General features: G+C 42.9%; 1 protein-coding gene across 1 annotated transcript in view; it reads right to left on the minus strand.

Annotated features, from left to right (window-relative positions):
• Window positions 1-346: 346 nt before the first annotated feature.
• The window catches only part of LOC136886065 (CD209 antigen-like protein D), a 33,213-nt gene continuing 19,814 nt past the window's right edge, over window positions 347-13,745 (minus strand). The window contains exons 4-5 of the mRNA XM_067158796.2: window positions 13,179-13,397; window positions 347-533 (exon numbers count right to left, since the gene is read on the minus strand). Of these exons, the coding sequence (XP_067014897.2) occupies window positions 388-533; window positions 13,179-13,397 (365 nt within the window). The 3' untranslated portion in view covers window positions 347-387. The remainder of the gene's footprint in view (window positions 534-13,178; window positions 13,398-13,745) is intronic.

Below are 13,745 nucleotides of genomic sequence, written 5' to 3' on the forward strand. Positions count from 1 at the left end.
CAGTACATATCTGATGACCTTGTTGTTTTAAAGTAATGTAAAGCATTACATATGTAATGACCTTGTTGTTATTAAAGTAATGTAAAGCTTTACATATCTGATGACCTTGTTGTTTTAAAGTATTGTAAAGCATTACATATCTAATGACCTTGTTGTTTTAAAGTAATGTAAAGCATTACATATGTGATGACCTTGTTGTTTTAAAGTAATGTAAAGCATTACATGTCTGATGACCTTGTTGTTTTTAAAGTAATGTAAAGCATTACATGTCTGATGACCTTGTTGTTTTGTATGATTTCCTGTATATAGTCTTCAAACATGACAAAGAACGCCACGACTTATTTACAAGTACCTTTATTAAATGTCAACACGATACATGAGATCTGTTCAGAGCGGGATCTCGCAGATGAAGAGTCGGCCTTCCGAACACCTCGCGTTAAACAGCCAACCTGTTCTGTGAACACGGGTGCACTTAAGATCAGCTCTGCTATGCGGTTCACCAGGCGCCCACCATCTCCTGGGAATAGGATCACCTGGAAAAGAACAGTGTCGTACAGTAGATCCATAACACTTTATCTTTCTTCCGATTATCCCTGTTATTTCCGAGGTTACTGCATCCACCTAGGCTCATTTTGGTTTTCGGCTGGGTGCCCTTCGCGACTCCACGCGTATTTTGGCATAAAAATATAACCCAGGATAGAGCTGCATTCGAACCTCCGCCACTGGATGGGGGAGTTAGAAAAGCATCCCCTGTACCGTAAGAGAAGATTAGAAGGTGCACCACTAGCTCTCACTTGAAACTGAGGGTCCTATTGCTGGGCCTGGCATCTTTCACACACACCCTCTCTCTCTCACACACACACGCACATACCCAAACACGCATCTTTCCCGTCCGACCTCTCTTGGTCAACTCTTGTTATCTTCCGACCCCGAGTCATTCATTTTCACGGCCTTCGTAGTGCTTCCCTACCTTATATGTTAGAAGTGCCGGACCTTGATAGAGGATGGTCGCCCCGTGGTATTCCTATTAAAACAAGAGCCATTTCTATTTGACTGCACAGGCACAACTTGGTCAAACTGACGTCACCTGTTTACATCATGAAGTCAAGCAGCCCCGTGTAAATATGTTCACTTCTCACAGGCTTTGCTGAAATGTATAAGGAACATCACGGCGTGCTCCAACCATCAATCATAGATGTACTTCCTCGGCTGGTGCTCCAATCGCGATAGTACCTTGTTATTTCTGTGCTGCCAGTTGTACTTCCACTTTCTTGTTCTACTCTTCTATATTTAATTCTATTTTCTATCATTATGTACCACTGTACTCCTATTCTGGTTTGACTTACCTATTCTTACAATTCTATACGCCTTATTAAAATAATGGTAATAAATAGATTGTCCCTTATATTATATAATCATCGCTATTTGTATATTTTCAACATTTTCAAGTTTGTGGATTCTTATCGGTGTATTTTGAGCTTGTGACAACGTTGTTATCTTATTTTTGCGATAACTGCATCCCCGTGGGTAGGGACCATATAATACATCCACGGTAATCCCTGCCAATCGTAAGAGGATAGCAAAACGGGTTCCAAGCCCTGGCATTACCTCCACATACTTGTTCCAGGCTCCTCACATTCATCTATTCTTTAGTAACACTCGTTCTACACCGACCACGAGGATATTGCATTTTCGATGCCTGAGAGTCTTCATTTCCATCCTTCCCTTTCTTTAGCCGATACCTTCATTTCTCAAAGTGTCGTGCCTTTTCATTTTTTTGCGGATGATTACACAGTTGTAGATACCACCACCCAATAAGTGAAAATGCTAATAAATGCCAAGTACCGAGCTGCCTGTCGCTATGTGGTTCGAGTGATTGAAAAGGACAGTTCATCCTGATACTCCTCAAACCACTTTAGCTGGAGCACTGTCGCTATGTGGTTCGAGTGATTGACAGGCCAGTTCATCCTCATACTCCTCAAACCACTTTAGCTAGAGCACTGTCATCTGGGAAGCCTGTCGCTATGTGGTTCGAGTGATTGACAGGCCAGTTCATCCTGATACTCCTCAAACCACTTTAGCTGGAGCACTGTCGCTATGTGGTTCGAGTGATTGACAGGCCAGTTCATCCTGATATTCCTCAAACCACTTTAGCTAGAGCACTGTCATCTGGGAAGCCTGTCGCTATGTGGTTCGAGTGATTGACAGGCCAGTTCATCCTGATACTCCTCAAACCACTTTAGCTGGAGCACTGTCGCTATGTGGTTCGAGTGATTGAACAGGCCAGTTCATCCTGATGCTCCTCAAACCACTTTAGCTAGAGCACTGTCATCTGGGAAGCCTGTCGCTATGTGGTTCGAGTGATTGACAGGCCAGTTCATCCTGATACTCCTCAAACCACTTTAGCTGGAGCACTGTCGCTATGTGGTTCGAGTGATTGACAGGCCAGTTCATCCTGATATTCCTCAAACCACTTTAGCTAGAGCACTGTCATCTGGGAAGCCTGTCGCTATGTGGTTCGACTGATTGAACAGGCCAGTTCATCCTGATACTCCTCAAACCACTTTAGCTGGAGCACTATGGCTATGTGGTTCGAGTGATTGACAGGCCAGTTCATCCTGATGCTCTCAAACCACTTTAGCTGGAGCACTATGGCTATGTGGTTCGAGTGATTGAACAGGCCAGTTCATCCTGATACTCCTCAAACCACTTTAGCTGGAGCACTATGGCTATGTGGTTCGAGTGATTGACAGGCCAGTTCATCCTGATATTCCTCAAACCACTTTAGCTAGAGCACTGTCATCTGGGAAGCCTGTCGCTATGTGGTTCGACTGATTGAACAGGCCAGTTCATCCTGATACTCCTCAAACCACTTTAGCTGGAGCACTATGGCTATGTGGTTCGAGTGATTGACAGGCCAGTTCATCCTGATGCTCTCAAACCACTTTAGCTGGAGCACTGTGGCTATGTGGTTCGAGTGATTGAACAGGCCAGTTCATCCTGATACTCCTCAAACCACTTTAGCTGGAGCACTATGGCTATGTGGTTCGAGTGATTGACAGGCCAGTTCATCCTGATGCTCTCAAACCACTTTAGCTGGAGCACTGTGGCTATGTGGTTCGAGTGATTGACAGGCCAGTTCATCCTGATACTCCTCAAACCACTTTAGCTGGAGCACTATGGCTATGTGGTTCGAGTGATTGACAGGCCAGTTCATCCTGATGCTCTCAAACCACTTTAGCTGGAGCACTGTGGCTATGTGGTTCGAGTGATTGAACAGGCCAGTTCATCCTGATGCTCTCAAACCACTTTAGCTGGAGCACTATGGCTATGTGGTTCGAGTGATTGAACAGGCCAGTTCATCCTGATACTCCTCAAACCACTTTAGCTGGAGCACTGTCGCTATGTGGTTCGAGTGATTGAACAGGCCAGTTCATCCTGATACTCCTCAAACCACTTTAGCTGGAGCACTATGGCTATGTGGTTCTAGTGATTGAACAGGCCAGTTCATCCTGATACTCCTCAAACCACTTTAGCTGGAGCACTGTGGCTATGTGGTTCGAGTGATTGAACAGGCCAGTTCATCCTGATGCTCCTCAAACCACTTTAGCTGCAGCACTGCCATCTGGGAGTTCTACCCCATTTGAATAGAATCAGAACAAGTATTACAAAGCATATCGTGTGTAGTTGTGTTCTCTTGAGACTAAGCTTCGGAGGGGAGACTCATTCATTGAGACAGAGAAGGCAAAGAAGGGACGACACGTTGGGATTAAGAATGCTCGGAACAAAGCACTTTCTTCAGAGTTTCTGTATGAACGATACATTTGTCTAGCTTCACTACAGTCAATCTTGTTCCGTTGCACAAACCAGTTTTATTATCATCGGTCATCTATCGAACTGTTCAGAACCTGTTGACCGGGCGGTTTGTGGCGCGCAGCTGTGAGCTCGCATCTCGGAGATAGTGGGTTCGAACCCCACTGTCAGCTGCACTGAAGATGGTTTTCCGTGGTTTCCCATTTTCACACCAGGCAAATGCTGGTGCTGTATCTTAATTAAGGCCTCGGCCGCTTCCTTTCCAGTCCCTTCGTCGCCATTAGACCTACCTGTGTCGGTGCGACGTAAAGCAAATAGACTGTTGACTGATTGATGACACTAACTTGTTCGTTCGTTGAGCACAAAATTGCTGCTGTGAAGAAAAGAATGAAAAGAGAACTAAATATCTTTGAAATCTGATTTTATACTACTTTGACCTCGTTCACCGTTGCCAAATTTTAGGAACAATTCACTGAAATTAGGTCTACACCTCTCATATTCTTTTCGTTTTCAAAATATTAATTTCGGGCAATAATGTGGATATTTGAAACCTGAGTGCAAAACAGCAGTTCTGCTGCAGAAAAAGGGCATTGGGGATTCGTCAGTAGCGTAGCCAGGATTTCAGTTGTGGAGGGGGAAGGGAACATTAAGGCAGGAATTTTGTTTCGGTCGGTGTGCACACTTCCCGAGAAATCAAGTGGTATATAATAGCTAATAAGACTCCACGTAAGAGAGACGGATTCGCGCGGATATATATATAATATAAGAGTTTAATTTAAAAGTAATGATACGTCCGTATCGGTCGTGACCGCAGTAATAAGGAAATGCACTTTTGAATTTTCCGTAATTTCTGTCTGTTTGTCTCTTTGTATGTACGTACACGCATCACGAGTAAAGGACTGAAGAAAATTTAATAAAAATCGGTGTATAAAGTCGGGCAATAAGTCGTTACAGTCACGCTGACTGGAATGGTAGTTTAGGGGGAGTCCTACAATGTATTTCTCAAATATTTATATCATTATTGGTCCTGTCAGCAATACCAAATAATATGATTACAGGAACAATCTGTCAACTCCCACACAATGGCTCACTATTCTCACTCACATCCCTCGACCTCATTTGCGGCGATACAACATTCTGATGCAGAAATGCGCTGCATAACTGAGAAGGTGCCAGGGTTTATTCAGCCTAGAAAGATCTGGTCGAAATTAAACAGAATTCGGACCAATCACGGTGTAAGTGTGGATCTTCTGTACAAGTGGAGGAAAAGACCTTCATCACGTTGCGAGACCACTTAGTTCAAGAATGGCCACACATATCTTACAGGAACACCACAGGCACTTCAATACATTTGTAATCTTGATGTAGAATTCTAAATAATTTTAATGCATGCCAGAAGATAAATAAATAAATAGTATTAAATTTGAGATCATTTATGTCATACCGGCTATGAGAACAAATTGTAGTTTTATTGCTAAGTCCATATCAGCGAAATGAGCGAACAGATTTTAATGAAAATGGGTATGTAAAGTCGGGGAATTAGGAACTACAGTCTACGCTATAAATAAATTTTGTTCACCCCTGGTTGAGGTGGTAGTTTAGGGGACGGTGCCTAAAATAAAAATTTTAATTACCTGTGTTACTGGTCACATCGAAAAGTACTGCATAACAAAAGTTATAGAGAATACAACTTCCTAACACTTATGTCTTATTCAGTTTTACCGTACCGACCATAATAAAATTGGTGGTGATGGTGATTAAATTGTGAAGATGATTATTAAAATGAGGATAAAACATGAAGCAACGATCGTTTGCATAATAACACAAGAGGGAGTAATGAAAGAACTCCCTTTACATTAGATGCCCTAATATCACAGAGTGGGAAGAAGGTTTGGAATGTAGAAGCTCATAAAATTGATCAGCAATAACATTAGATTGAATATTGCTTGTTGTGATGTGCTTTCTGTCTTCTGTCGTTCATCTCCGATTGGGCCGATGAAGCATCATCATCATCATCATCATCATCTCTGATGGATGGGATTACTTCTGGGTATCGAGTATAATATTGGGGCGAAGTATCTGGGTTATTAGACCTCTCTCTTCTTCAGCATGCCATTCCTCTAGTTCGTACATTTTTTGGTTCTAATTCTACGTAACACATCATAGTTTTCCTACTATTCAAGGCACTGATTGGAATGAAAAGTGTGCACTGTTAACGGAATAATGGCTTTCTGCCCTGGTCATTCCAGCTCTGGAAATTTTAGGAAATGTGAGGTTTTTATTTGATGGGAGTATGTCAAAGAATAACTTTGCTTTTAATCGCGACAATCCTTCTGACGTCATTGTTGACTACAGTTGTGAGCTAATACAAGTGTCTGGACTCCTTCCCCTGCAGCATTGCGAATACAAGTGAAATGAATTCAAAAATAAATAGTTTGACTAAAAACGCAATATTGCGGTTTGGAATGAACATGGTAATAGTTGTCATGTAAAGAACGACATTTTATACTAATAATGCGGCGAACACAGAATGTAAGGTACCCTCGCAAGCCCGGGATACAGAATAAGTTACAGTTTCTTGTCGCTAATGTTCGTCTTTATAATTTTTATTAACGCGCCCGAAACCAACGACGTGGATCTGTTGCCATTACAACACCCTTTAAGGTCCACCGACCCAAGCCGAGATTTGAACCTGCAAACTCGGACCCCGAAGGCCAGTGACTCAGCCTACTGAGCCACATCAAAACGAGACTTCGTACTTTTAAAAACAGAGGCAGTTAGTATTTTTACTTTACTTTCCCAAACCAAACTCCATGCTGCCTGCCAAGGGACCGCTACTCATCCCGAAGGCCTGCAGGTTATGACGAGTCATTGGTCAGCACGACGAATCACCTCTGCCGTTATTCTTGGCTTTCTAACACGGGAGCGCCATCTCACATTCAATTATCACCTCAAATCACGTAGGTTGAGTGTACCTTGAATCAGCCCTGAGATTCAGGTAAAAGTCCCTGAAATTTTCGGGAATCGAACCGATCCACCGTGCTACCGGCTGGTTTATTTTTAAGTCTGCTTATATTAGAATTTCACTTCAGACATCCTGCATTCGATTCCCGCCACTAACGGTGTTACGAAAGCCATAGGACTGGGAATATACTCTTGTTTGTGGGAGCAATAGAGTTGGCATTGAGTCTCACGAACCGGCAGGTGGTTCCTTCTTAAAGAAGACAAATTAAATGTTGTTTCTACTTCTTCACACATGGTATTATTACTTCCACGAACAGTTTCAATAATGCAGCCGGTGTCTGTTAACAGTACACAAAGTGATTCCCATTGTTGGATACAAGAAACGACCCGGAGGCTGTACCGTCATTTTGCCCGGCCCTGCTGAGAGACTTGTCCCACTGAATGGCAGTCTTATAAAATTCCTGGTTCTACACCGTTTGCCCTTCTCTAAAGCCACCATTCCACTGTTTCCAGCACGACTGGGTTTAGTGTGTGTGCTAGATCTGTCTTCACGCGGTGTGAAGCCATATCCTTCTAGCGGCGAGTTTAGGACATCAGCACTCTTATAGGGACTGCACCTTCTTCCGCAGACAATTGCATTACGATCCTTTCAGCGGTGATTTTAAACCTTTCCGGCCCTTAGCGCCCGAAAGCGCCCGACTGTTCATTTAGCCTTCCCGTCCTTAGCGCCCGAAAGCGCCCTGCTGCATTATCTGCATTCGTCTGCGATCTGTGCGATAGTTTTTTTATTTTTCTCATCAGTGAAGTGTTTATAAGGCATTTACGAACACGCAGTGCAATCTACAAGTCTTAGAGAATAAAGGAAGAGAGATAATCTGTCTTGACGTTGCCTAGGCAACGGTCTTGAACTTCCGCGAGCGCGGGTCAGCTGTTTCGTTCGTAAACATGGCGGGATTGAATATCGCGTATATTGAAACTGAGCTGAATATGGGCGAAAAACGTGACACAGAATCCTTGAGTAGGGGTGCAGGTGAATTTTTAATGAGTGAATAATATATCAACGAAGATAATTTTAGTGATAACAGTGATATGAATGAAAACGAATATCGATAAATCGGACCTCATGGCGATGCCACGGCAATTCAGGTAACACCAATATTTCGTTTCGTTACTCGAATGATTAAATGGATGATGCTGAACCTGCGCATAATTCGGAAAGAGAATTACTGGAAAGAGATTGCTTTTTACGTACGTTAGGAGGAGAAAAATTATTCAGTGACATAGCCTATTGCGCATATAACAATGCAGCCTTCAAACAGTCGCATTCCGGTAAAATAAAAACAGAATGGGAAGACCCTTGCCCAGATGAAATAAAATCTTATATACATGTGCATCATTCCACTTCCAAAATCACGTGATTATTGGTTTTGAGGGATTCAGACAACATGTGAATGTGACAAATGCAGACTGTCTCTGTGTCGAGTATCACGAGGGGTGTGTGTGTGTGTGTGTGTGTGTGTGTGGAAAACACATTATGACTCAATAAACAGAGAAATGGATGTGATGGTATATTTTCTAATGTTATTGAAAATTTGAATTCATTGTGATCAATAGTATTTACTGTATTTAACTTTTTCTGAAACAGAACGGTCTGTTTCAGTTTTTGCTAAATAATAGGGGATAAGCGGAGTGAAAATGCGGGCGGAAAAGGGTGAAGACCTCAGCACTCCTACGGGGACTGATACTTCTTCCTCAGGCAATTGCATTGCGATCCTTTCAGCGGTGAGTTTAGGACATCAGCACTCTTATAGGGAACGCACCGACCTCCGCAGGCAATTGCATTACGATCCTTACAGCGCAGTGTTTAGGACCTCAGCACTCTTATAGGGAACGCACCGACCTCCGCAGCCAATTGCATTACGGCCCTTTCACCGGTTTTAATTTGTATAGCCTCCGGTTCATTTCTTTTTGAATGGCCCTGGTACATTGTAACAATCAAAACCTTCAATATATTCTGAAGATCCATCACCGCACATGGTAGGACAGAATTTCTTTTCATATCCCCTCCCAACGAAAATTCGTGACCACGCTATTGGCTTGGACTTATGCCCCACCCTCTGAAATTACTTTCTGGGTACGTCACGGCATCCACTCACCATTTGAGGTTCAAGGTAAGCTCAAGATACACAAACACAAATGATGCAGTTACGGCTGCAAGGAACTAAAGAATGGCAAGCGACGGGATCTACGGTTCTAAGTAGAATCCGGATCAGCAGAACGTGACTTCCCATTTTAAAAGTGTTTCAAACCTCGGCCGTCTTGATGAGAGTTATGACGCTCGCCAGTTACAGTAGAAAATAGTTACCCGCACTTTAGATGGAGCCATTAGTCCGCGGGCATTTGACAAACGGACAGACCTACCTTTAGAACTTAGGCACGCATCCGTGCTCATGCTAGTGCTGATGTTAAATTACATAAAACATTTTCATAACTTACCGAGGATGTACACATTTACGGCTTCTTTATGACGAAACGTTCCATATTCAAATGGCACAAAACGGAGAACTAACGTGCAGCTCAGAATCCTGTCACAGTCTTCCCAACACCGCAACTTATATACGCTACAACCCACGCTGTGCCAGGGTCTCTGGGATATTGTAAGCTTGCAAGTGATTCTGGCCGCCTACAGAGCCTTCGCCTCATCTCCTGATATTTGTCAACACACGGCTATATTCCCTATACAGGGACCGAAAGGGAAAACATCCTCGCGCATCTTAAGTGTCCGAGCCCGTGGCTAGAGGGTCCCGGGTTCGATTCCTGTTGGGGTCGGAGATTTTATCTTTCAAAGGTTAATTTCGTTGGCTCGGAGACTGGTTTTTGATCTGTCGCCAACATCCCTGAAACTTACACACCACACATAACACTATACCCACTACAATAACACGCAGTTACCTACACATTGCAGGTGCCGTCCACCCTCATCGGAGGGGCTGCCTTACAGGAGCTAGAGCTGGTTAGATACAGCCACGCGAAATGAACAACCCTAAATGCTTTTATTTCATTCAAGCTCCTTCAAGCACTACAGATCTGGCCCTACTGAGCCATGCTAGCATACTCTTTATCGCTCCGTTAATTTAACATTTCGGCGTAAGTCGTTCATTTGTTCGCGCCGTACGTAAAACAACGGCCCGGGTGTGGTGCTTGTCTCATCCTCATGTGCAAATCTCTCTTTCCTATGGCTTACATTTCTTTAAGTAATCTCTTTCTAAACGTATCATTTAGGCTTCAACGGTTTCTCTCTTTAACTGCATATTTCTTCTAATTTTATCTGCTGTTTTGGTCTTCTCGTGGTGTTTTAGTAGGTGGGTGGTCGCACATTTCAAAACTTTTTGATTAACATAGGAAACTAATTCAACTTGTGACGACTCAAGGTTCGTTTGAGATGCACATCATGCATTCCTTGTAGTGTTCTCGCGACGCATTTCTGCCGAAGATGACATACCGGGCAAAAGCGATGGTGTTTACTTCACTCATGACCCAGTCTCTGATAAACTTTACGACAGGACTCGGGAACATCCGGCTTTTCTGGTAAAGGAGCAATTAAACTATCGTAAATGTGTATACTGAGGCTACATTCCGAGTGTTCCTCAAAGTATCAGAGAGTTAAGCGCTGTTCGTACTTTCAATGAAGCACTTTGGAGACATTCAGTGCCAATAAAGATCATATGTAAACTTTAAGCTGCTAATCACAACCATTCTGTCGTCATGGTAGAAGATTAGCTTAAAGCTATTGATCGTTTTATGTTACAAATCTTATTAACATTTCATGCGCTATCTAGTTTTATTTATTTCAACTTAATTTAATTTCATCACTCATCACTCTTAATGTAATTTTCTTTGTTTTCTATCCAATTACAATAATGTGACTTATGTATATTTCAGTGCCTGGTTGGGTGGAAAAGAAGGCCAGGTGCAATAAAACATCACGAAATAACTTAGTGATAATGATAGATAACAGTTTATATCGCTAAAGTGTGATCTAGCGCAGTTTTGACGAACATGCCGATACACACTCGATGATAAATACTGAGCACGAATGTTCGAGATTAGTTCAACAGTTGGCCTGTTACGTACATGCGGGCAACTCCACTTTGTGGCACGTTACGACAGCAAGGTAGGCCGAGTGCTGTGAGAATGGCCAGATCGTTTATAAATGAAATCCCTGTTCTGTGTAAGTGGACGTCGCCCATGAGAAGAGCTATGGTGCTTGCTTTAGAATGGTAAATACACTTTATTGTCTCAAAGCAGCAGGAATTGGACGAAATTAGGCTCGAAATATCCTGGGAAGGCTGTCAGTGGTATAACAGAGTAACTATGTTAAAGAGGTACCTTCTGATTGGACGAAGCAGTAATTGCACCTATCTGTAACCAAGGGAAGGATTCCAAGAACTATGTAGGTATTTCAAGGATGCTGTTGATGGCGACTCGTTCGTGCACCAGGAAAGGCGTTTACGTGTATTTTTGAAAAGAGAGAGAGCGATCAATGGTTGAGAGTAAGCCGGATGTGAACCAGTGAGGTTTCAGGCCGCAGAGGGGTTGTCACTATCATAGATTTACTATACACCAGGTTATTACAAAGTGCTGTGAAATGAGTAAAAATTTATGTTTATGATTCGTAGATCTACAGAAGGCATGTGGCAGAGCACTGCGGGAAATGATTTAGCCATACTGAGGGAATATTACTAGCAATCAAACTCATTTATTTTGGGAGTTGACTGTACGATGAGTTCTTGGTTGAAGGTTGCACGTCGATACAGTCCTCATTTCTGTTGATCAGCTAATGGAAGTGCCAGGGATGGTTTCAGTCAGGTGGAAATGTCGTAAGAAGTTTGTACTGCGCCGATGATTTGTTGTTAATGACAGAGAGAGCTGAAAGCCTGCAATCTAACATCATGGAAGTTGAAGAGAGGTGGGGAAAGAATGACATGAACAAAGTCTAAAGTAATGTCAGTAGGGAGGAAAGTTCGGAGAACTGAATGTCAGGTCGGTGAATCAAAACTGGAACAGGAAGATCACTTCTCCAACAGCACCAAGAGGTCCTCATACTTTCACGGTTTTCACGCCCTTTACGGCCCTTTCCTTTCCTTTGGACTTAATTCATGTTATCCGTTTTACGCCCCAATAAGTACATTGGCATGGTTTTTCGAGACATCAGCGTGCCGGAATTTTGCCCTTCAAAATAAAATTTTAAGTGCCAGTAAATCTATGGACACAAGTCTGGCGTAGCACCGGACTGAGCGAGAATCGAACCTGCCAACTTGGGCTCAGAAAGCTAGCTCTTTACGGCCTGAGCTACTGAGGGTCGGACTTCTTAGTTCCTCCCCTGATTATAGTTAACACAATGCTGTCCGCTCACGTATCAATACGTGTTTCCAAGCAGCCGATCACGTATAAATACGTGTTTGTGCAAGTCTGTCTTCTGATGCCATCTAACGGTTATTGAGGAACTATTTGGAGATTATCGTTGATGTGCCTAAATGGTAGAAAAACTACGCTTCTTTTAGTACTGGTTTTGCCCGTTTTAGTGCGTCAGTTGCATTTGTTTTTGCCTTCGAATATCTTCCGTGCATCCATCAATGCTAGTAAACAAAAATGGCAGCCCCGGTAAACAAAAACAGTGGATTGACTCCTGGTGATATTATACATGAATTATACGCTGATAATTTGTCATATGTTTCCCGTGATTGTGAGGAGAGTGAAGATGAATTGTCTAATGATAATTCTAGTGCTAGTGTCATGCATTTATGTGGAAGTGATGCGTTGAATGACACGTTTATTGCACCATGTGAGCAATGACCTGATGCTTCAGATAGCAAAGATGGTCCAGATGTAAGTACTGTTGATAATATTCTCCCTATTTCTGGCTGTGAGTGGCCTAACAGGATATTATACTGTTTTTGGAGTCTTTCTCGTGGACGCCTGGCGTTAAACATTTCGCCGAGTGAACCAGAAAATATAGGTTGTGATGTCAAGTTGTTCATTTGTAATGATTTGTTGGCGTATATGGTGGAGGAATCAAACAGATATCAATACCAGAATGAACCAAAATCTAAAATCTCACCAAAACCTTTAAAATGAACAGATATAACTGTGAATGAACCTAAAATTATTAAATTATGATACCCTGCAATAACTCCATGTCTCTGCCAAAACCTTCCGCCCACAGGGGCCAGTTATACGTCAGATGGGACGGACAGCAATGTGTTAATAGGAGATGGTTATCTACTCCTCGTGCGTTCATCAGCCAGTGACATCACTAGCTAAATGTTTAATATAAGAAATGTCTTCCGTCCGACATACAGTATTTCATGAGCAGAAGAGAGCTAGAGAGAAGAACTTACCATGCACAGTCACCCAGCAACCTTCAGGCTTGTGGACTCCAAACCAGGGGTTGGAAAACAAAGAATTGAATATTTTAGGGAGCACCTGGTACCGCTCCTCGTCACTCTCTGCCACCATCAGATCACCTCCGTCTCTCTGGCACTGCTTCCTGGCCTCAGTCCAGTTCTTTCCTTCAACGAATGCCTTATAACAGCTGAAACCTTCAAACAGTGTGTAACCTGTGGGCAGTCAGAACATCACGTTTAAACAATTAGTTCACGCTTTCAGATTTTAGACCATCCTACGTTTTAAAATGAAGATCACTGTTATTTGTCGTACTCTTGGATGCACGACATGGTCAGTGTATGGAGAGGAGTTGGATGTGACGTATGAGAAAGGAGAGGGTGAACTACTTCTGTCAAATAGCACCAAGGTGTTTGCTCATGGCTTAACTCGTCCATCCGACGGACGAATCACCATCAACAGTGTTCTATGCCCTCGCTCTAAATGATCACTGTCGAGAGGCTTTTGGTACGCAATCCAGTGATTAGAAATTGTATTCCATAACACTCCATCGCTGATGACGG

Source organism: Anabrus simplex, chromosome X, assembly GCF_040414725.1.
Source record: "Anabrus simplex isolate iqAnaSimp1 chromosome X, ASM4041472v1, whole genome shotgun sequence".
NCBI classification, from domain to species: domain Eukaryota; kingdom Metazoa; phylum Arthropoda; class Insecta; order Orthoptera; family Tettigoniidae; genus Anabrus; species Anabrus simplex.